At 29.6% G+C, this 24,330-nt stretch overlaps 1 protein-coding gene across 1 annotated transcript; it reads left to right on the top strand.

The window, feature by feature from the left end:
- The first annotated feature begins 22,857 nt into the window (after positions 1-22,857).
- On the top strand, positions 22,858-23,318 carry LOC139854479 (uncharacterized). Its single transcript, XM_071843781.1, has 2 exons — positions 22,858-23,014; positions 23,068-23,318. Exons 1-2 carry the CDS (start codon positions 22,858-22,860, stop codon positions 23,316-23,318), a joined length of 408 nt encoding a protein of 135 aa, XP_071699882.1.
- The last annotated feature ends 1,012 nt before the right edge of the window (positions 23,319-24,330 follow it).

Here is a 24,330-nt window from a genome sequence, read left to right as displayed (position 1 = left end):
TTTGGTCGTTGGTATATGGATTAGATATAAAGGATATGTAATTTTATTTTCATGTAAATAAGTCATGAATGGTTACTAATATTTTTGTAATTTTATGAGATATTTCATGCTAGTTGCCAAATGATGGTTCCCACATGTGTTAGGTGACTCACATGGGCTGCTAAGAGCTGATCATTGGAGTGTATATACCAATAGTACATACATCTAAAAGTTGTGTATTGTACGAGTACGAATACGGGTACATACGAGTAGAATTGTTGATGAAACTGAACGAGTATGTAATTGTAAGCATTTTTTTTAAGTAGAAGTACTTTGATATGTGTCTTGAAGTCTTTCAAAAGTTTAAGAATACATATCAAAACACAACATGTATATACATTCTAATGGAGTCGTTAAGTCTTCGTTAGTCGTTACATGTAAGTGTTGTTTTGAAACCTTTAAGTTAACGATCTCAATTAATGTTGTTAACCCAATGTTTATTATATCAAATGAGATGTTAAATTATTATATTATCATGATATTATGATGTATGAATATCTTTTAATATGATATATACATTAAAATATCGTTACAACGATAATCGTTACATATAAGTCTCGTTTCGTAATTCTTGAGTTAGTAGTCTTGTTTTTACATATGTAGTTCATTGTTAACACACTTAATGATATATTTAAATATCATTTTATCATGTTAAATATAGTGTATCAATATCTTAATATGATACATATGTATTTAGTAGACGTTATCATAACGATAATCGTTATATATATAATTTCGAGTTTCTTAACTTAGTAATCTCATTTCTTATGTATATCACACATTGTTAATATATTTAACCATATATTATGATGAGATACTTACTCAACATAATATTATGTCAACCATATATATATGTCTATATATACCACAATATGTAGTTTTTACAATTTTGTAACGTTCGTGAATCGCCGGTCAACTTGGGTGATCAATTGTCTATAAGAAACTTATTTCAGTTAATCAAGTCTTAACAAGTTTGATTGCTTAACACGTTAGAAACATTTAGTCATGTAAATATCAATCTCAATTAATATATATAAACATGGAAAAGTTCGGGTCACTACATTGTGATTCTTGATTAGGGTTTGATAGCTTTTAAAATGAACTTTTGATGCATTGAATGCTTATTAATGTTGTTAGTAAGTTTTTAGTTGCAATTTATGTTTAATTACCTTCGAAACGGCATATCGTATGTGTAAATTGGATTCCTGAATCATAAAATACGTTTTATGAACTTGAAAATTCAATGATGAACTTTTAACGATCATTCGACGAGAATTTGGTTATTTTAAATGATATTTTTGTGTGATGAAAAGTATTTAGTTGTATTCCTCATTAAATTACCTTTCCGACGATGTATTGTATGCGTTTTAGGTGTTTACGGTTCATTAGTTATGATAAATTGAAGTTTGGTCCGAGACTTGTAAAACTTTTAAGCAGTTTCACTGAATCAGACATGGATGCGGCGCATCACCTCTGGATGCGGCGCATCTGCAGACTAATGCAGCACATCATTTGCAGATGCGGCGCATCTAAAGGCTGCTGTCCAAAATTTTTATTTTTATTTTTCGTTTAATTCCCGCTATGCTATACATGTCCGATTAACATGAAACTTGGCCAACATACTTATATATGCTTATCTTTCATAGAAAAATTGTCGGATACCCAACCCGACCCCTTTGACTTTGACTTCGAGCAAGTTTGACCAAGTTTGACTTTTAGTTAAACTTAATCAAATGTTTATGCCATCGTTCTAACATGCTTTTATACTTATATCTTGCATGAAACTTGACAATTTGACTCACATGCTATATAATCGAGTCGTAATGAGCCATAGGACTAATTGAACAACTTTGACCAATCGTGTTTACTGTTATTGATACTACCTACTTATTTAGGTCAAGACTAGCAATTGTCCTTGCACACATTTACACATTTACTTGTGAAGTACTTTATTTACTCGTGCACTCAAGGTGAGATCATAGTCCCACCTTTACTCTTTTAAACTTACATTTGGGATGAGAAAACATAAACGTTTCATTTAACAAAGTTAACACAAGTATGAAAACAAACATTCTACATACGAGTTAGAACAAAATTCTCAATTCGATTATCATTAGTTACACTTGCCGGGTGTAAGCAAGAACTTATGTTGTATGGCCATATGGGTTTGACAAACCCTCATTCGGACGGTTCGCTACCGTTACTTCGGATGAAATATATTTTCGAGAAACAGTGTATGTTCTAACACTATTGTGATGGGGTTCTATGGAAGGAAAGTTAAGCCTTGATAATTGGGTGCACGTGATAACAATTTTTGGAATGGTTTACTATTATTTCAATGTTATAAATCTTGTGGTTCATTTGTACTTACTTACTTACTTACTTAAACCTATAATTTCACCAACGTTTTTATTGACAGATTTCTATGTTTTTCTCAGGTCTTTGAACGATATGTGATGTAAAAACCCGTCCTTATCCACCTGGACGAAGGCATCAACATTTGGTCCCATTGCGATGATCGACTCCAAATAATGTCCTTAAAATGAGCAAATGCACAGCGGAAGACTTAATTCGTACCTGAGAATAACATGCTTTAAAATGTCAACATAAAGTTGGTGAGATATATAGGTTTGATGCTAGCAGCGTTAAAACAATGGACCACAAGATTTAAAGTTTATACATAATACACTCCTCGTGTATAGAAAAGACGTTGAGCAATTGGTAACCATACTTAACATTTAAATCACAGCAGCATACTCTTAAATAAACCCTACACCGTACCAAGTGTAGTAACGAAATGAAGTACTGTGCAACCGTTAAATGCTGGTCGTCCAGCCCGGTTGGGGTTGTCAGGCCCGATAGATCTATCAACAGGATTCGCGTTTACGCTCCTCACGTAAATATTAGCTACCAAGTATAAAGAGATATGCCATGGTACAACTCAACGTAGAATTTATATTTTTGATCACTTGTGTCCATAACGTAAATCATTTATAAAAACAGCGCATGTATTCTCAGCCCAAAATATTTAGAGTTAAAAGGGAACTATATACTCACCTAATGTATTTTGTAGTAAAAATACATATAACATCATTGATCAAGTATAAGGTTGGCCTCGGATTCACGAACCTATATCATGTATATATATATATTAACACCAAATAGTAATCGAACCGGTTTATATATATATTGTTATTATTAACATACTTGTTATTTTATACATTTCATAGATAAATTTATATTTAATCTATATATTTTATATAACTAATACTTGTCATATTAAATTTTAATATAGTAATTCATGTGTAAATATAATTATTTCATATTCTTTAAATAGTTATTCTAAAATAAAATTTTGTTAAGTATATTTTATGTAACTAATTTTTATGGTAATAAAAATATTAATATTAACATTGATAATATTAATAATATAGTCATATTGGTGATAATAATAATAACGATAGTAGTAATATTAGTAATGATAATAATAATAAGAAAAATAATACTTTTAATATTAATGATAGAAATAATAATTTTAATAAAAATGATACTTTTAATAAAAATGTCAATTTTAATGATAATAAATACTTTTCATAATAATACCAACTCTTATGGTAATAATAATAATAATAATAATAATAATAATAATAATAATAATAATAATAATAATAATAATAATAATAATAATAATAATAATAATTGATATTAAGAAACTACCTTATAAAATCTATCCAAAAAAAATAGTGACCATGCCAAGACTCGAACTCAGGACCACTCGCTAACCGAACAACACCCAAGACCGTTACTCTATTTCTGTTTATCTGAAATTTAACCTTTCGAATAATACTATAACTGTTTTAAACGGATTTCACTTCTTCATCTTCTTCAATACATCGAACAATCAGATACCATAATTGAATTAATTTTTATGTTCTTATTAATCTGTTTCTAATCAGTTATTAGTTCCAAAGAAAACATCAAAGGTTCCAATATGGGTTAACAAAACAACTAAAAAAATAAGAATAAGAAGGTACCTGTGTTCGTAAAAAAAATGAAACAACTTTTTCGGTTTTCGATTTTTGAGACATTTTTAAGTAGAACTGTCAACATGAATTGTGTTTGGAATCGTTTATAAAAGCTTTAGAATTTGTCAATTGAAACTGAAACATCAACAAACCCTAGAATTTCTTGAAGAACATTTCTGTTGACTTTTTATTTTTTAAACTTTGACTTTAAAATTCAGAATCGATAGGAAGGATTGGACCTTGAGAATTTGCAGAAAGATTTAGTAAAGGAATCCTAACAAATATGCGTTATTAGATTTTCTAAAACTACTTCGAATTCGAGTTTCAAAAAAAAATTAGTCATACAGAGGTGTCGAGCTATCTGCTTGTGTTCTTTATTTTTGTTTTTATAAAACCTTCTATTTAATACTATTGCAGCTGTGACAATCGGTTTATAATAATAGAGTAATTAATCGAATGGGTTTTTATGTTCCAGGAATCAGATGGTTTGATTTATAGCCTAAGAGGTCGACTGTTATTTCACCAAAGTCAGGTAAATAAATAAAAAAAATGAAACAGATAACTCGATTTAACATCAATTTGTATTTTAATGATAATGTTTTCAACAATCAAAAACAGTATTTTGCCAATCAGGTATAGTCTGATAATGATCTGTAAATGATTTAGGTTCACATAAATATAAATCATAATTATAATACGCATTTACATGTATTTATTTTTATATTCTGTTTAACCTAATATTATTAATAATTAAATTTATTAATAACATGAATAATTGTGTTATTTTTATATTAACATTTATAATATCAATACTGATTCTAAATGATAAAAATAATAATAGTAATAATAATAATAACCATTAATAACAATACAAATGTTAATCATAATAAATAGATATTTAATTTTCAACTAGTTTTAATAATAATGATATTAACAATATTTATTAATGATATCTTTAATATTAAATAATAATCATGAATTAAATATATCAACTTTCATATACACGTCATAATATTAATAAATTGATATTACTACTAATATCCATATTTATTTTATTTTACATAATTAATTAGAGCATGTACTATTTTAAATTATATTTCAAATATATACGTCTTCATACATATAAAATATATATGTATCTACTATACAAATAGTTGTTCGTGAATCATCAGGCTTGGTCAAAAAGGTAATTAATTATCCGAATATAGATTTCAGACTTTCTAGACTCAACATTAAGGTTTTTGCTTATCGTGTCGGAAACGTATAGAGATTAAGGTTTAAATTTGGTCAGAAATTTCCGGATCATTACAGTACCTACCCGTTAAAGAAATTTCGTCCCCGAAATTTGGTAGAGGTTGTTATGGATAAAGATAAGAATGTTTTCATGACATATATGAGGTGATAATGGAGTTTTATCATTATTGGAAGATATAGATAAAACGATTCGGTCAAGTGAAGCGCACGAGTGAAGTTATCACAAAAGAATGAAATGAGGAAATATGGAATTGTTTTAATCGATGACATGGTTATGATTGATTTCCGGGATTTAAGGGATTTAAAGAAAATCTTACGTAATAAGATTTGGTTCTGCGGCGATCAGGATCTTCTTTAATTTAATGCGCCAATCTGTTTTGATTTCTCTGTCGGATACTTTACTATAAATCCACCTCCTTCACTTCTCTACTTCCATACCTCACATCTTCTATCCTTTCTCCCTCAATTCATACCTTAAAGTATTCTTTAAAATGCTCCATCCCGTTCTGATTCTTGTTATACTTCTAACTTTCATATCTTTCATTCTTCTCTTTCATCTACCGTCAGAAGAATCTATTTACTTCTACCATTTTCTTGGTATTATAATGTTTTTAATTCTCCCGTGTCTTTACGTTGCAATACGAATTAATATACACGGCTTGTAATTTATGAGTTATATTTGGGCTTTATATTCTTCATTATTTTTCGTAACTTCATGCTTTCGTTTTCTCTTCCCGACTTCGAGTCAAGCGAGTAATGGTCCAGAATTCGTAAGTATGAGATTTGGAATGAACATAGCTAATGCTCTTAGAAAGAAATGGTAATGGCACGATTTTGATTTGTCAAATTACCAGAATATCCTGGAAAAGACCGAATCATCAAGAAATATTTTCTTGATATTTTTAGAATTTATATAGAATGCAAGAGCTGTGTAACATGGCACCTGATGAGGGTACTGCGAATCATCACATTCCATTAGAAACTCAACATGACTTACTGTAATATAATGACGTTGATCAAGTGTCACTATATTATACTAATTCATGTATCAGTTCCCAACACTACTTCAAAACATTCATATTTTAAGCTCGAAGATTTCAGAATTTAGAAACTAACACAGTTTCTTTTATGATATAACGCAGATATTACGAAGAGATAAATGATCTTAGATAAGGTTAGTTGTGAGAATATCTCCAGAAATATGGAGAATATGTTTAATGGAAGATACGAAGATATCTTATAATATTAAGATAAGATGATGATGAAGAATATCATCTGGAAAGGTTTAGAATAAGGAGTAGAGTTCTTACTAACGGTTTTAGCAGGCACTGAATCATTTGGATTCTTTGATGGCAGGTTCAGTCCTTGTATTTGTTCTTTGTTTCCTTCACGATTAGCTCAATCCATTTTTTTTCAGTACCAAATTTTCTATTGAGCGTTCCCAACACTCTATTCTTTTATTATCACTTTTGGCCATTAAGACCATTTACTACATGCTGCTTCGTCAGTATTTTCAAAGTTAACGGATCTGGATCATCAAATCGAGGTGTTTTCAGGAGAATTGTGTTTTGAGATGATTAAACGCTGATGGTAGTATGGTGGAATATAAAAGGTTCTATAGTAACAATAAATAACCACGTATATATTCCAAGGTTATAACAAGGTTGTTTTGAACGAAAAATCGAAATCAAATTGCTGGAGTTGTGACAAAATTTGGCTAATTTAGAAAGGAATTGCAAAGTCTTTTTGGGTAATAATAACGCCAAGGGAGCTAGCACAGATACGTGTTAATCATTTACTCAGGTTTCGAGTGTTTTCCGGTGCATAACTATATGCATAATCTTTTCTTTTGTAAATGAAGTGCGGTTGGTTCAACTTCTCGATTGAGGTGTTTTCAAGAGTCATGAAAGGTTTGAATGCGGATTGTAATTATCGAGGTACAAATGAGGTTTAGGATGAAATCAAGTGGCAAGCTTGAAGAATTGTTTAGTTTCATATGTTATAATCAATATTTTAATTCATTTTTGTTGTCCAAAGTTAGCAGTCCAATTGTCTAATGGTCCAATAGTCCAATGATTCATATACAGTTTAATATATAATATTCGAATTAATTAATACGTATTGTGACCCGTGTACCGGTCTCAGTATTGATCACAACTCAAACCATATATATATTTTGGAATCAACTCCAACCCTGTACAGCCAACTCCAACATTCACATATAGAGTGTCTATGGTTGTTCCGAAATATATATAGATGGGTCGATATGATAGGTCGAAACCTTGTATACGTGTCCCGTTATTTAAAGTGCATAAAATAAATAACAGAACTTAAATGACAATAAATTAAATTGCGATAAAATGTAATACGGAATTAACAGTTAGCTGGGAACAGTTAGCTAGGAACAGTTAGCGTGGATTCCTAACAGAATTTCTCATAATTAATTTGTTTGTTTCTAACACTTTTTATTTTGTCCAATGTTTTCTTCATTATGCCACTTGTTGGATTCTGATAGATAAAAATCCAAATATGAAATTTGAATGAAAATGGTTATTCGGTGGTGAACAGACATGAATATCGGTGGTTGTAAGTAGAATAGCAAATGACCGATGAATCAGATTCGAAGAATATGCACTGTAACTTATTAATGTGAGATCTAAATATTCCTCGGGTACTACCTACCCGTTAAAATATTTTCATCATTAACAGTTTGTACGAAATTTTTTTTTTTATTACAATCTTTATGAAAATATACTTGCATATATATTTTCTTCAGATGTAATCATGGATCTAATGAGTCAATAAGATATTAAATTTTTTTTTTTTTTTTTTGATTTATCGTTAATACTTGATTACATGATCTCTAAAACATTAAAGATTACATAATTACCATGTCGAACGAAGATAAATGAGATAGAACGATACGTAAAGCGAAGATAATCGATATAGAATGATATGTGAAACGAAGATCATACTCGAAGTATAGATAGTGATATTGAGGAGTGTGATGTTGATATCCGAGGTACAAATTGTGATGTTGAGGTTTACGACGCGGTTGTGGTTGAGTGTGATATGGGTACTGTCGGTGTTGACGATGGTGGTACGGATTATGCTGCTGGTGCTGCTGCTGGTGTTTGTAACCTTCGCACCATATTCTCCAAAGCCGTCACGCGAGCGCGAAGTTCGTTAACTTCTGCTAGTACACCAGGATGATTGGTGGTTGGAGTGAGCGAATGAACAAGATCTGAAATATGGAATAGTATATAATCGTGATGAGATACTCTAGAAATGAGAGAGAAAATGGTTTCTCGAACAGGTTCGCCGGTAAGTGCTTCAGGTTCATTGCCAAGAGGGCAATTTGGTGGATGGAAGGGATCACCCTCTTCATGTCTCCAGTGACTTAGTATATTACGAACCCACCCCCAATTCATCCAGAATAGATGATGGGAGATTGGTTGATCCATTCCGGTGACGCTGCCTTCGGAGCTTGAATGAAAATCCATATCGGCATAGCTGTCATAGTCTGAGGAATTCGAACTAGATGCGGAATCCATCTTGTATAATCGGAAAAATGAATTTTTGGTATGAAGTAGATTATAGAAGTTAGATTTGGTACTCTTCAATACATACTTTACATATGTATATATAATACCAAAATCCCGTAAATTACGGAGAATCTTTGAAAAGATGTCAACTAAAGTCCAAAGTAACAGATATGCTAAGATATGAATTTTGTCCATACACTATCGATGCACTAAATGCAGTAAGACGTGTCTAGACTTATGGATGATAAGCAGGCAATTCCCTAAGGATGATAAGTAGATAATTTCCGACTAAAAATAATAAGCAAAACTTTTGATATGTAGACATGGTCGAAGTCCAGATTCATTAATGTATCCTACAAACTACTAGTCAGACACACTAATGCAAGACCTGGTTCGCTAAGACCACCGCTCTGATACCAAATGTAAAAACCCGTCCTTATCCACCTGGACGAAGGCATCAACATTTGGTCCCATTGCGATGATCGACTCCAAATAATGTCCTTAAAATGAGCAAATGCACAGCGGAAGACTTAATTCGTACCTGAGAATAACATGCTTTAAAATGTCAACATAAAGTTGGTGAGATATATAGGTTTGATGCTAGCAGCGTTAAAACAATGGACCACAAGATTTAAAGTTTATACATAATACACTCCTCGTGTATAGAAAAGACGTTGAGCACTTGGTAACCATACTTAACATTTAAATCACAGCAGCATACTCTTAAATAAACCCTACACCGTACCAAGTGTAGTAACGAAACGAAGTACTGTGCAACCGTTAAATGCTGGTCGTCCAGCCCGGTTGGGGTTGTCAGACCCGATAGATCTATCAACAGGATTCGCGTTTAAGCTCCTCACGTAAATATTAGCTACCAAGTATAAAGAGATATGCCATGGTACAACTCAACGTAGAATTTATATTTTTGATCACTTGTGTCCATAACGTAAATCATTTATAAAAACAGCGCATGTATTCTCAGCCCAAAATATTTAGAGTTAAAAGGGAACTATATACTCACCTAATGTATTTTGTAGTAAAAATACATATAACATCATTGATCAAGTATAAGGTTGGCCTCGAATTCACGAACCTATATCATGTATATATATATTAACACCAAATAGTAATCGAACCGGTTTATATATATATTGTTATTATTAACATACTTGTTATTTTATACATTTCATAGATAAATTTATATTTAATCTATATATTTTATATAACTAATACTTGTCATATTAAATTTTAATATAGTAATTCATGTGTAAATATAATTATTTCATATTCTTTAAATAGTTATTCTAAAATAAAATTTTGTTAAGTATATTTTATGTAACTAATTTTTATGGTAATAAAAATATTAATATTAACATTTATAATATTAATAATATAGTCATATTGGTGATAATAATAATAACGATAGTAGTAATATTAGTAATGATAATAATAATAATAAGAAAAATAATACTTTTAATATTAATGATAGAAATAATAATTTTAATAAAAATGATACTTTTAATAAAAATGTCAATTTTAATGATAATAAATACTTTTCATAATAATACCAACTCTTATGGTAATAATAATAATAATAATAATAATAATAATAATAATAATAATAATAATAATAATAATAATAATAATAATAATAATAATAATAATAATAATAATAATAATAATTGATATTAAGAAACTACCTTATAAAATCTGTCCAAAAAAAATAGTGACCATGCCAAGACTCGAACTCAGGACCACTCGCTAACCGAACAACACCCAAGACCGTTACTCTATTTCTGTTTATCTGAAATTTAACCTTTCGAATAATACTATAACTGTTTTAAACGGATTCCACTTCTTCATCTTCTTCAATACATCGAACAATCAGATACCATAATCGAATTAATTTTTATGTTCTTATTAATCTGTTTCTAATCAGTTATTAGTTCCAAAGAAAACATCAAAGGTTCCAATATGGGTTAACAAAACAACTAAAAAAATAAGAATAAGAAGGTACCTGTGTTCGTAAAAAAAATGAAACAACTTTTTCGGTTTTCGATTTTTGAGACATTTTTAAGTAGAACTGTCAACATGAATTGTGTTTGGAATCGTTTATAAAAGCTTTAGAATTTGTCAATTGAAACTGAAACATCAACAAACCCTCGAATTTCTTGAAGAACATTTCTGTTGACTTTTTATTTTTTAAACTTTGACTTTAAAATTCAGAATCGATAGGAAGGATTGGACCTTGAGAATTTGCAAAAAGATTTAGTAAAGGAATCCTAACAAATATGCGTTATTAGATTTTCTAAAACTACTTCGAATTCGAGTTTCAAAAAAAAATTAGTCATACAGAGGTGTCGAGCTATCTGCTTGTGTTCTTTATTTCTGTTTTTATAAAACCTTTTGTTTAATACTATTGCAGCTGTGACAATCGGTTTATAATAATAGAGTAATTAATCGGATGGGTTTTTATGTTCCAGGAATCAGATGGTTTGATTTATAGCCTAAGAGGTCGACTGTTATTTCACCAAAGTCAGGTAAATAAATAAAAAAAATGAAACAGATAACTTGATTTAACATCAATTTGTATTTTAATGATAATGTTTTCAACAATCAAAAACAGTATTTTGCCAATCAGGTATAGTCTGATAATGATCTGTAAATGATTTAGGTTCACATAAATATAAATCATAATTATAATACGCATTTACATGTATTTATTTTTATATTCTGTTTAACCTAATATTATTAATAATTAAATTTATTAATAACATGAATAATTGTGTTATTTTTATATTAACATTTATAATATCAATACTGATTCTAAATGATAAAAATAATAATAGTAATAATAATAATAACCATTAATAACAATACAAATGTTAATCATAATAAATAGAAATTTAATTTTCAACTAGTTTTAATAATAATGATATTAACAATATTTATTAATGATATCTTTAATATTAAATAATAATCATGAATTAAATATATCAACTTTCATATACACGTCATAATATTAATAAATTGATATTACTACTAATATCCATATTTATTTTATTTTACATAATTAATTAGAGCATGTACTATTTTAAATTATATTTCAAATATATACGTCTTCATACATATAAAATATATATGTATCTACTATACAAATAGTGGTTCGTGAATCATCAGGCTTGGTCAAAAAGGTAATTAATTATCCGAATATAGATTTCAGACTTTCTAGACTCAACATTAAGGTTTTTGCTTATCGTGTCGGAAACGTATAGAGATTAAGGTTTAAATTTGGTCGGAAATTTCTGGATCATTACATGTGATACATGCTTCCGCTCATTATTTTGATACTTGCTTTGGATGTCGAGTATATATGCATACATGGAGCGTCTTTTGACTTTATTTTAAACTGTGTCGCATAGGTTTCATTTGTACTTATAACTTTGTAACGTAACTAATGGTTGAACTATTCTTGTAAACTTTGAAACAATCTTTACATTTGAAATGAATGCGACATATTTTGGTCAAACATTAATTTAAAGACTTATGACCACGTAACGGGACCTAGACGGTGCCATCAATGACGATTTTGTCGGGTCGCTACAAAAAATAGGGTTAGAAAGAAGAGAATGGCGGATGGACAGAAGAGGATGCAACAGGGTGTGGTGAACAACAATACGCTACAGTTCGGATCCAACCACTCTCCACACATTTATTATATGTTTATGTAAAAAAATATATATATATATATATACAATATAAAAAAATGTAAAAAAAATATATGTAAAAAAGTGTAAATAGCATGAATAGTAAATCTATGTGAGTGAGAGTGCCACGTGGACCAATCAGATGGCAAGGATTCCTCTCCCTAATAGAAGATGGGTAATTCGGGTTAAGTTCGTCAAACCATGCTAAAGCGTGTGCTGAAAGTGAATATTGAAAAAGATGAAGTTTCAAAATATTTTTCTCGTTTTCTTCCTTCTTAAAAGAGTCAACCAGACTGATAAATTTGTTTAAGTGAAAGTTTAGATCGTCAGTCGGTAATCCTTGAAATTTACAGATCATACTGACTAGTTTAATCATGTGTGAACTAATTTCAGGAATTTCTTCAGTTCCTAAGGTGATTGGTCCTCCTCTTTCCTCTAAGCATGACTTATGCATAGAAGCAAGGGCATCTTGTTGTTCCATTTTTTTTAGATTTTCTATTTTAAAAGGACTTAAAAGTAACTTTTAAAAAATATTAATTTACTAAACGGATCGATAATTTAATAAAAACAATTATTCTTGAAATTCGGTCGCTAACCAAATCGTATATCTTAACTGATAAGATTTCTTACAGATTACTTGTATCGAGGTGGCCAGGCCGACTACGGAGAGGCAGGATACTTTTGGTTCCAATATAATTGGAGACTGTTCGGAAAATCCAACAACTAAGTCAGTGTATAATTGTATTTCTTAGACACCACCAAACAACACTTTTGTCTGTTTAAAATCTTTTTCAATCAAAATATTCGATCCTCGGCAGCGGCGCCAAGAAAAGCACGTGATATGCCGTGTCGTTGGGCCGCAGGACGTCCGGTTCGGTAGAACAATGTAGCACACAGTGGTTTTGTTTATTTATATTGTGCGGGGCCTAAATTTACTTTTACTTTCTAGGGCGTAAGTTAACCTAGTGTAGTGTTTTTTTATGGATTAACGAATTGAAGATCAAGTGGATAATTGTATTTTAGTTAAATTACCTAGATAAAAGATAGTAGTTGGTTTTATCTAAAAGTCCTAAGTGCAGAAAAGTAAATAAGTGGAAGGATATCCGAAGTATGCAGATCAGGGAAATGTTGACCAAGATATCAGTGTTGGGTTAGGGAAAGGTGATAGTGCTCCAAACGAACACATATTTCATAGCATTATCCCTCAAGAAAGACAAGCTTTTAGTTGCAATTGTTCTATTTACAAGTGATATTCGTTTAAATAATAAAAGGTGAAGACAAAAGACAGATTCGACGAATTGAAGACGCAAATGACCAAAAAGCTCAAAAGTACAAAATACAATCAAAGAGGTTCCAATTATTGATAAAAACGTCTCAGAATTACAAGAGTACAAGATTCAAAACGCAAAGTAAAAGATATTAAATTGTACGCAAGGACGTTCGAAAATCCGGAACCGGGACCAGAGTCAACTCTCAACGCTCGACGCAACGGACTAAAAATTACAAGTCAACTATGCACATAAATATAATATAATATTTAAATAATTCTTATAATTATTTATATATTATCTTTATTTAATTAAAACGTCGACAAACAAGAAAACAAGGATTTTGAGCTGTCACCTACCACCATGCGATCGCATGGCCTGGAGGCACAAAAGCCATGCGATCGCATGGCCAACTTTTTAAGTTCACATGCCCTATAAAAATGAGTGTTTGGTGCACCATATATCCATCCATAATCTATCTCTCTCTCAATATATACGTAAATATATATATATAATTTATATTTTAATTTTAATTTTAATTTTAAATCCTAATAATAAGGGTATGTTAGCGAATGTTGTAAGGGTGTAAGTCGAAATTCTGTTCGTGTACTTTTTTAATCATTGTAAGTTATGTTTATATTATTTTCATTAATGTCTCGTAGCTAAGCCGTTATTATGCTTATTTAAAACGAAGTAATCATGATGTTGGGCTAATTACTAAAATTGGGTAATTGAGCTTTGTACCATAATTGGGGTTTGGACAAAAGAACGACACTTGTGGAAATTAGACTATGGGCTATTAATGGGCTTTATATTTGTTTAACTAAATGATAGTTTGTTAATTTTAATATAAAGATTTACAATTGGACGTCCCTATAAATAACCATATACACTCGATCGGACACGATGGGCGGGGTATTTATATGTACGAATAATAGTTCATTTAACCAGACACGAAAATGAATTAATAGTCTATGGAATTATTAAAACAGGGGTGAAATTATGTACAAGGACACTTGGCATAATTGATAACAAAGTATTAAAACCTTGGGTTACACGCAGTCAATAACCTGGTGTAATTATTAAACAAAGTATTAAAACCTTGTTACAGTTTAAGTCCCCAATTAGTTGGAATATTTGACTTCGGGTATAAGGATAATTTGATGAGGATACTCGCACTTTATATTTATGACTGATGGACTGTTATGGACAAAAACTAGACGAACATATTAAATAATCCAGAACAAAGGACAATTAACCCATGGGCATAAAACTAAAATCAACACGTCAAACATCATGATTATGGAAGTTTAAATAAAGCATAATTATTTTATTTCATATTTAATTTCCTTTATTTTATATTTAATTGCACTTCTAATTATCGCACTTTTATTTATTGTCATTGTATTTAATTGCACTTTTAATTATCGTACTTTTTTATCGCAATTTTATTTTATCGCACTTTTATTTATCGCAATTTCATTATCGTTATTTACTTTACGCTTTAAATTAAGTTGTATTTATTTTTAATATTTTACATTAGGTTTTAACTGCGACTAAAGTTTTTAAAATCGACAAACCGGTCATTAAACGGTAAAAACCCCACTTTATAATAATAATATTACTTATATATATAATTGTATTTTTTTTATATAGCATTAAGCTTTGTTTAAAGATTTCCTGTGGAACGAACCGGACTTACTAAAAACTATACTACTCTACGATTAGGTACACTTCCTATAAGTGTTGTAGCAAGGTTTAAGTGTATCCATTCTCTAAATAAATAAATATGTTGTGTAAAATTGTATCGTATTTAATAGTATTTTCTAGTAAAATTTAATAGTATTTTATACCCCTTAGCTTTAACCATCAAAAAGTAATTATGCTTATGTTAAGACTATGCTTGGAATGATGTAGATCTGGTTGGATGAGCCAAATACATAGACCTACTTGTCTCTGAACTCTCGGAGTTCTCTTTGAGCAGTGAGAAGTATGTCACTTGGTCGTATAATTGAAAGGTAGCTATACCTCAGAGTTTATCCTTAGTAAAGTACTAGGTTTATTAGTGAGTGGAGCTCTAATCCTAACCCTCGTTATCAGTTTGGTTAACTGAATAACAACGTGCCGTGTTGATTGAACACTGATCACAAACGGAAGGAATCTGTCGGTTTAAGTTGGCAAAACCTTGAATGAAAACTAACAATCATTCCATCATACTAATGAGATCATATGAATTCAGACATTATACAGCATTACAGTTGATATACAGATAGTAAAGCAGATAGAAACCTAACGAATACCTAAACAGTTGATATGAATAAGTCCTAAGGCAACAATCAAACAAGAACATGCAATAGGCTTGGATCACACAGTTAAGGCACTAACTAGATCTTAACAGCTCCTAAGAAGTCTCTTTGGAACAGTCAATAGGCATCCTAGGTCATTCATGTCTCAATTCCTAAGTCCCGTGTCCTAAAAGCGCATTAAATGCCTCTCGGGAACTCCGACCATAATGAGTTCATAGAATCTTCAGATATAGTATAACCGGGGTTCTTAATTCTATGAAGTAGCTAATTTCATATAGGTGGAAAAGTCCTGATCACAATCTAGGTTGGTCTGAAAGGACCCGTTCATATACATTATAAATGATTCACAATAGTTGATTACATCGCGAGGTATTTGACCTCTATATGATACATTTTACAAACATTGCATTTGTTTTTAAAAGACAAACTTTCTTTACATCGAAAATTGACAGGCATGCATACCATTTCATAATATCCACTATCCAACTATAACTTGACTTAATAATAATAATCTTTAATGAACTCAATGACTTGAATGCAACGTTCTTCGAAATATGCCATGAAAGACTCCAATTAATATCTTTAAAATGAGCAAATGCACAGCGGAAGATTTCTTTAATACCTGAGAATAAACATGCTTTAAAGTGTCAACCAAAAGGTTGGTGAGTTCATTAGTTTATCATAATCATTCATTTTCATCATTTTAATAGACCACAAGAATTTCATTTCCAGTTCTCATAAATATACGTCCCATGCATAGAGACAAAAATCATTCATATGGATTGAACACCTGGTAACCGACATTCACAATATGCATATAAGAATATCCCCATCATTCAGGGATCCTCCTTCGGACATGATATAAATTTCGAAGTACTAAAGCATCCGGTACTTTGGATGGGGCTTGTTGGGCCCAATAGATCTATCTTTAGGATTCGCGTCAATTAGGGTGTCTGTTCCCTAATTCTTAGATTACCAGACTTAATAAAAAGGGGCATATTCGATTTCGATAATTCAACCATAGAATGTAGTTTCACGTACTTGTGTCTATTTTGTAAAACATTTATAAATATTGCGCATGTATTCTCAGCCCAAAAATATAAAGGGTAAAAAAGGCAAATGAAACTCACCATACTGTATTTCGTAGTGAAAATACATATAACGTCATTGAACTAGTGCAAGGTTGACCTCGGATTCATGAACCTAAATTAATTATATATAATTATATGTTGGTCAATATTTGTCTAACAATTAGGTCAGGTCGTAGTGTACCACAATCCTAATGCTCGAGACTAATATGCAAAAGTTAACAAAAGTCAGTTTGACTCAAAATGATTTCCAAAATTTATACATGATTATAATATATTTTAAATATCTTCGTTTTATATTTTTAAATATTTTTAAAAGATTTATTAGAGTAAATAATATAATTCATTTATTAATAAATAAAATTTTATACTAAAATTTATATAATAAAATATACTTTTATATATATTAAGTAATAAAATTTATAGGGTTCATTTAATATCATAAAGATAATATGATAGGTATTATTAAAGTAATTTATTACACGTAGTAAAATATGTTTGTATTACATATTTATTTGATAAAATAATATCTATAATGTTAGTAAGTAAAAGTTGTATTATTTTGTAATAATAATTATTATTATAAAAATATCAATATTTATAATTAATAAGATGATATTATGATAAAACGATAATTCTAATTATGATAACTTTAATATTTACGATAATTTTGAATATTATCTTTAAAATAATAATTCTATTTAAAATGATAATAAAAATGATATTTTATAGTAACAATGACATTTCTATTAAAATGATAATTTTTGTTAAAATGATAATTTTTGTTAAAATGATAGTTTTGATACTAACGATACTTTTAATAATAATAGTAATGATAAAAATAATAAGAACGATAATTTTATCTAAATCAATATCTTATAATATTTTAATTTTATCATGATACTCTTACTCATTATTTACTAATCGTTTCGTTTAATAGCTTTTAATCGTCTTTTATATCGTGTTCATAATAAGGATAATAATAGTAATCAAAATAATTAGGTGTTACTAATATTAGTTTTAATTACAATAATACTAATAATGATAATTACTATGACATTATTAACGATAATGATAATATAATAATAATAATAACAATAACCATTTTTAAATAACTATATATATATTAATAATGATAATAATAATAATGATAATAATGATAATAATAATAATTAGATAATAATAATAATTAGATAATAATAATAATAATACTAATTATAACTTTAATGATAATAACGATAGTAATAATAATAAAAATAACAATTTTTAATGATAAATCCTTTTATTGATAAAGATAATAAAGATAATAATAATAATAATAATAATAATAATAATAATAATAATAATAATAATAATAATAATAATAATAATAAGATAAAACTAGAACGACGATAATAACGACGATAATAATAATCATTTTTAATAGTAATACAAACATTCGATGGACTATAACTTCAAATACGTTCATCGAAATCATTCGATATCTAAATGAAAAGTTCTTAATTTTTCGCTAGCTTTCTAACGACATGCATATCTTATACCTTATCTCAGTCGCATATATAACTAATTCAGGATTCAACATAACCTAACTAAAGGCAATATCAAAAGTACAAACATGCATAATCCTATATACTCGAGCACTAGTCAGGGATACACTATTAGTATGTAAAAGTTAAATTATGAGTACTCACGTATCAATATTGAGATTCAATATTGCAGGAAAGGTACGTAGACGCAACGGAGATAATAAACACTATATTGACCTCACGAGCATACCCATGAACCATAACCAATCACCTCCATAGCTATAACCCATAATTTCCTTAATCCAATCCCACTCGAAAAACAATTTCGAAATCACTCGAACAGCACTCCGACGTAATATTTTATGTATACTAATAATATCTTGAAATAATACGGAGTAAATATATATATGTAAATCGATTGAGAGAGTTTAGAGAAAAATATTTTCAAGTTTCTATGAAATAATGAAACCTATTGAATTCTATTTATAATAGAATTTTGAATTATTAAAGTGAATTATTAAAGTATGAATTATTAAAGTGAATTATTAAAGTATGAATTATTAAGTGAATTATTAAAGTTAAAGTAAAAATAAAGTAAAGGTAAAGTTTAAGTATAGTAAAAGTATAAAACTATGTACGTATAATACGCGTATAAATATATATAATATTAATTTAAATCGTTATATATATTTATTAAAATAAAATATAAATATCGTTATCTTTATCATACTGGTTAAGTAATGAGTTGTCAAAAGTGGTTCTAGATATTTATAAAAGTTATATACGTTTTAATAATAAAGTTCTTTTTAAACTGAAAACGTTTTTGTACGTTTGAAACTAAATCAAATAAATATAATAATTTTGTTTTCCAAAACCAAATATATTTTTAAGAATCATTTTGTTTAAAGGTTAAAATAATGGAAATCGTTATATCATAAAACGTTTTAGAAAAGTAGAATCATATATATTCATAATAGGTTTCAAGTTTTTAAATTACAGTCTGTTGGTGAAGCATGGGATAAAGTTCAAAGGTTAAATAAACGTATGAAATCATCTTAATGAAAAATGTCGAGTTACTTAACTTGTCGATATCCAACATCTAAGTTAGTTACACTTCACGTTCTTACTTATAAATCACTTTACCATTTTTCGAATGTTATCAAAAAGAATAGATTTATTAAATCACAGTGGACCTCATAACATAGACCCGTAATCATATCACAATGTATCTGATAAATCAATCATTTGATATTATCTTCTAATTCCATCGATAAACATATTGAAACAATACGTTCGTGTAAAGTATTATACGTTTAATACTTTATTAATATTCTCAAGTTATAATATATATATATATATATATATATATATATATATATATATATATATATATACATATATATATATATACATATTTATTTATATATAACGGTTCGTGAATCGTCGGAATTTGGTCGAGGTTATAATGAATGTATGAACACAATTTAATATTCTTGAGATTTAACTTAACAAACTTTGCTTATCGTGTCAGAATAATATAAAGATAAAGTTTAAATTTGGTTGGAAATTTCCGGGTTGTCACATGGTCAATCCTTAAGATGCTAGCATAAAAATCTATCAGACTTTCTAGTTCAGTATTATAACGGTAATCTTACTAAATTAACATAATTACGCTATCATGGTAATATCGGAACGCATTATTAAACATAAAAAGTAAGAACACATGTTTAATACAAAAGACAAGCGTTTCAGATAAAAACCTGAAAAGGCCAAAGAAATCTGCCCGAGATCGCAGGGACTCGCCGGGATATCCTCCAGAAAATAAAAGCTGAGCTAACTACTACTAAAAACTAACTAAAAGCTTGAAATTATAAAAGCAGGCCGTTTGGCAGGCCGTTTGCAGGGCCCGTTTGCCAGTTCAAGCCGTTTAAGGTGACCATTTGCTCTGACCGTTTGGCAGGCCGTTTGCCATACTGGCAAGCCGTTTGGCAGGCCATTGGGCTTTCTGGTTTGCTGGATCGTAACTTGATTTCTTGTCTTTCACCGTTTTTGCTCTAGAATCTTCGTTTTAGCTCTGTTTTACTTGATTCTTTTTGCATCGCCTTCGTAATTACTTAATCTACAAAATCAACCGAAAAAGCGATAATTTTTCCGATAAAGTTTAAATCTTTGTTGTTCTACGGCTTAATATTGGGGATAAAAATGTGACTTTTTGGCCGATATCATAGATCCTACTCAAAATATGACGATAGAAAAGAACGCCGGACCGAATAGATCGGTTTCTGGATACGAGGTAATCGATTAGGTAAAGGAAGAGTTAGAAAGCAAGTGTCCTGGAATTGTCAGGAATTGTTTCTTGTGCGGATATTGTTGCCTTGGCAGCTAGAGATGCCAAGTAAGTTGATCATCTTCAAAGTTTTGTTTAATTAATGATTATGCATCTGAAATCATTTATTATAAGATAAGATTGAGATCCAAAAAAATCTATATCAGATAAAAATATGACATTAGTTTTAAGGACATTCAATTTACTCCATAAAATAATGAGGTAACTTTTCTTATGCAATGATTATTTCTGTATGTTTTATAGTTACACGTAAATCGAAATGAATTTTAAGTCTCAAACCAAAACATGCCTACCTGTTCATATTGGTTTAATTTGTAATTTCCGTAAATTTTAAAGCAAGTTAATATGTTTTGCACATTAAAAACATAGTTGTAACTATAAATTGTTATTTTTATTTATGGATCTATCAAATGAGTTTCTAACGTACGTTTATATGTTTTATCGGTTTGTAGTTTCATTGGTTAACGTTGGGACATCATTTTTTTCGGGTGCACAACATGCCACCCCTACTTCAGTTACATGCCGATACCGTTGAAGGAATTCTGATGTAATTGGTGATATGTGTGCTGAAAATGCTGTTGGAATTGACGTTTCTTTAGCTACGACTTCTTTAATAGCTAGACAAACAGCTGTCAGGAACACACTCTGGTATCGTAATCAGACGAAGGCGATATCGCGTAGACGTTCAAGGTCTATTTCCGCAGGACCATCCGCTTCCACATTTGTTGTTTGTCGATCAAGTATTTGTACAGTTTTTTACAAATGAATTGTAATTAGCTAAATAACTGTACCATGTATGTGGATGAATTATGAATGCCTTTGTCAGTCTATCGTGTTATCTCTAATGTCTTATAGCGCGTTTTAAATATGATTTGGATTGGATAATAGACAAAACTTTACTTTAGTTAAGATGACTGTAATATCAATATAAGTGCAAAATTGTTTCTAAGGAAGAAATTCGGCATGATAACTGATAAGATGTTACTTTTGGGGAACTATAAGACTAACAAAATAACGTTTGAAAACATACATCACAGGAGCCAATACCACGGGCTCTTAAATAATTCTTATACTTTTTCTATTTTTTAGTATCGCTATTTACATACCAATATGAAGTGCAAATCCCTTTACACAGTTTTTTACACATCTATGCAACGTACGACCTCAAACTCAATCGTTCCACAATATTTAAAAATTAGTTATTTTTTAATTACAAACAAATCAAACCTTATATCAATTTTTTTTTAAATATTTGAATTATGTTACAGCATTATGAGATCCATCAAGTATAATCTATTTTTTAAATATGTTTCATTCATATCAGATATATGAAACATAGTATATGTTTTAATGTTATGTTACCAATATTATACGTACTTTATCTTTGAAATAATATTAAATCCAACGTGCAACGCACTGGCTCTTAAACCTACATATGAGTCCTTTTGTACTATTTCTCCAAGCAGCAAATTAGGTGAGCTCATTAGGAGGGCAAAACTGCTGATTTTGGATGAGGCCCCAATGGTTAACAAGATGTGCATTGAAGCACTGGATCGTTCTATGCGTGATATATGTCTTCAAGGCAATCCTGATAGCATGGATACTCTCTTTGGGGGTAAAACAGTTGTGTTTGGTGGTGATTTTAGAATAATATTACCTGATATTCAAAAAGGTAAAAGAGAATATATAGTGGATGCATCTCTAAATTCTTCCTATTTGTGGGATTATGTTACTGTTTAACTTACAATTAACATGAGATTATGTGGTATTGAAACTGATGCCGATACTAGAAATTTTGCTAAATGGATACTTGACATAGGCAACGGTGATGTCGGTGAATCTGAAGACGGAGTTTTTGATATTGAAATTCCACAAGATCTTTTGATAACAGATGTTGATGATCCAATTGGTTCTATCATCTAACTATTTATCCAGATTATATTCTTAATCTTGGCAATTCAGAATACTATAAGCAACGTGCAATTCTTGCTCCAACTCATGAAGTAGTTAACATCATTAATGATAGAATGATGATGTGTTTGGAAGGAGAAGAAAGGTCATATTTAAGCTCAGACAGTATATGTGCGTCACAGAGAGACGTTGACTTCAATAATGAACTATACACTACCGATTTCCTAAATAGTATTGAAGTTGGTGGCTTACCAAAGCACAATCTGAGGCTCAAAATTGGTGTACCAGTTATGTTACTTTGAAATATAGATCAGGCAGGAGGTTTGTGTAACGGTACACGTTTTCAAATTGTTCACTTAGGAGATAAAATCATCAAATCAAAAATTTTAACCGGGTCAAACGTGGGGAAGATTACAGCTCTATCACGTATGCTTATCGTACCGACGAACAAGAAAATACCTTTCAGATTCCAAAGAAGACAATATTCATTGTCGGTGTGCTTTGCAATGACAAAAAATAAAAGTAAAGGACAATCACTATCGCGTGTTAGTTTATTTCTTCCAAAACCGGTCTTTAGTCATGGACAACTATTCGTTGCACTATCTCGGGTTACTAATCGCCAAGGAATCAAGATATTAATCTTAGACAAGGATAACGAACTATCAAACACAACAAAAAATGTGGTATACAAAGAAGTCTTGCAACACTTATAGACTTAATTGAAGAAATATTTTAAATAATTTCCATTTTATGATATCTATGAACTATTATGTATGTATAATATTTTTTTATAAATATTTGAATTATATTATATTATTATGAGTTCCACTAAGTATAATCAAGTTTTTATATATGTTTCATTCGTATCAGATATGTGAAAAATAGTATATGTTTTAATGTGATGTTACTAATATTCCAACATGCAATGCACGGGATTTTAAACCTAGTATATATATATATATATATATATATATATATATATATATATATATATATATATATATATATATATATATATATATATATATATATATAGGGGCAGGATCAATGGGGAAGTAACCAATCGGGGGGAAGAGGGGGGAAGCAAAAAAAAAATTTCATTTTTTTTTGGAATTTTATTTTTCGGCATCAAGATCACACGAAAATATGAATATTTAGAAGAGACACTTCGTGATGAATGTTATTATTTAGGCGGGAAAACGATCGACAAAAATAACATTCAAGATAATATTGTTCGTGAAGAATATGAACGTTTTTTTTCATGTTTTGTGAAGTAAAATTTAGACCGATTTAGAGTTTAGGGTTTAGGTTTTG

This window comes from Rutidosis leptorrhynchoides, chromosome 6 (assembly GCF_046630445.1).
Source record: "Rutidosis leptorrhynchoides isolate AG116_Rl617_1_P2 chromosome 6, CSIRO_AGI_Rlap_v1, whole genome shotgun sequence".
NCBI lineage: Eukaryota > Viridiplantae > Streptophyta > Magnoliopsida > Asterales > Asteraceae > Rutidosis > Rutidosis leptorrhynchoides.
The sequence above is the reverse complement of the archived record's forward strand: the minus strand, read 5'-3'. Positions and strand labels throughout refer to the sequence as shown.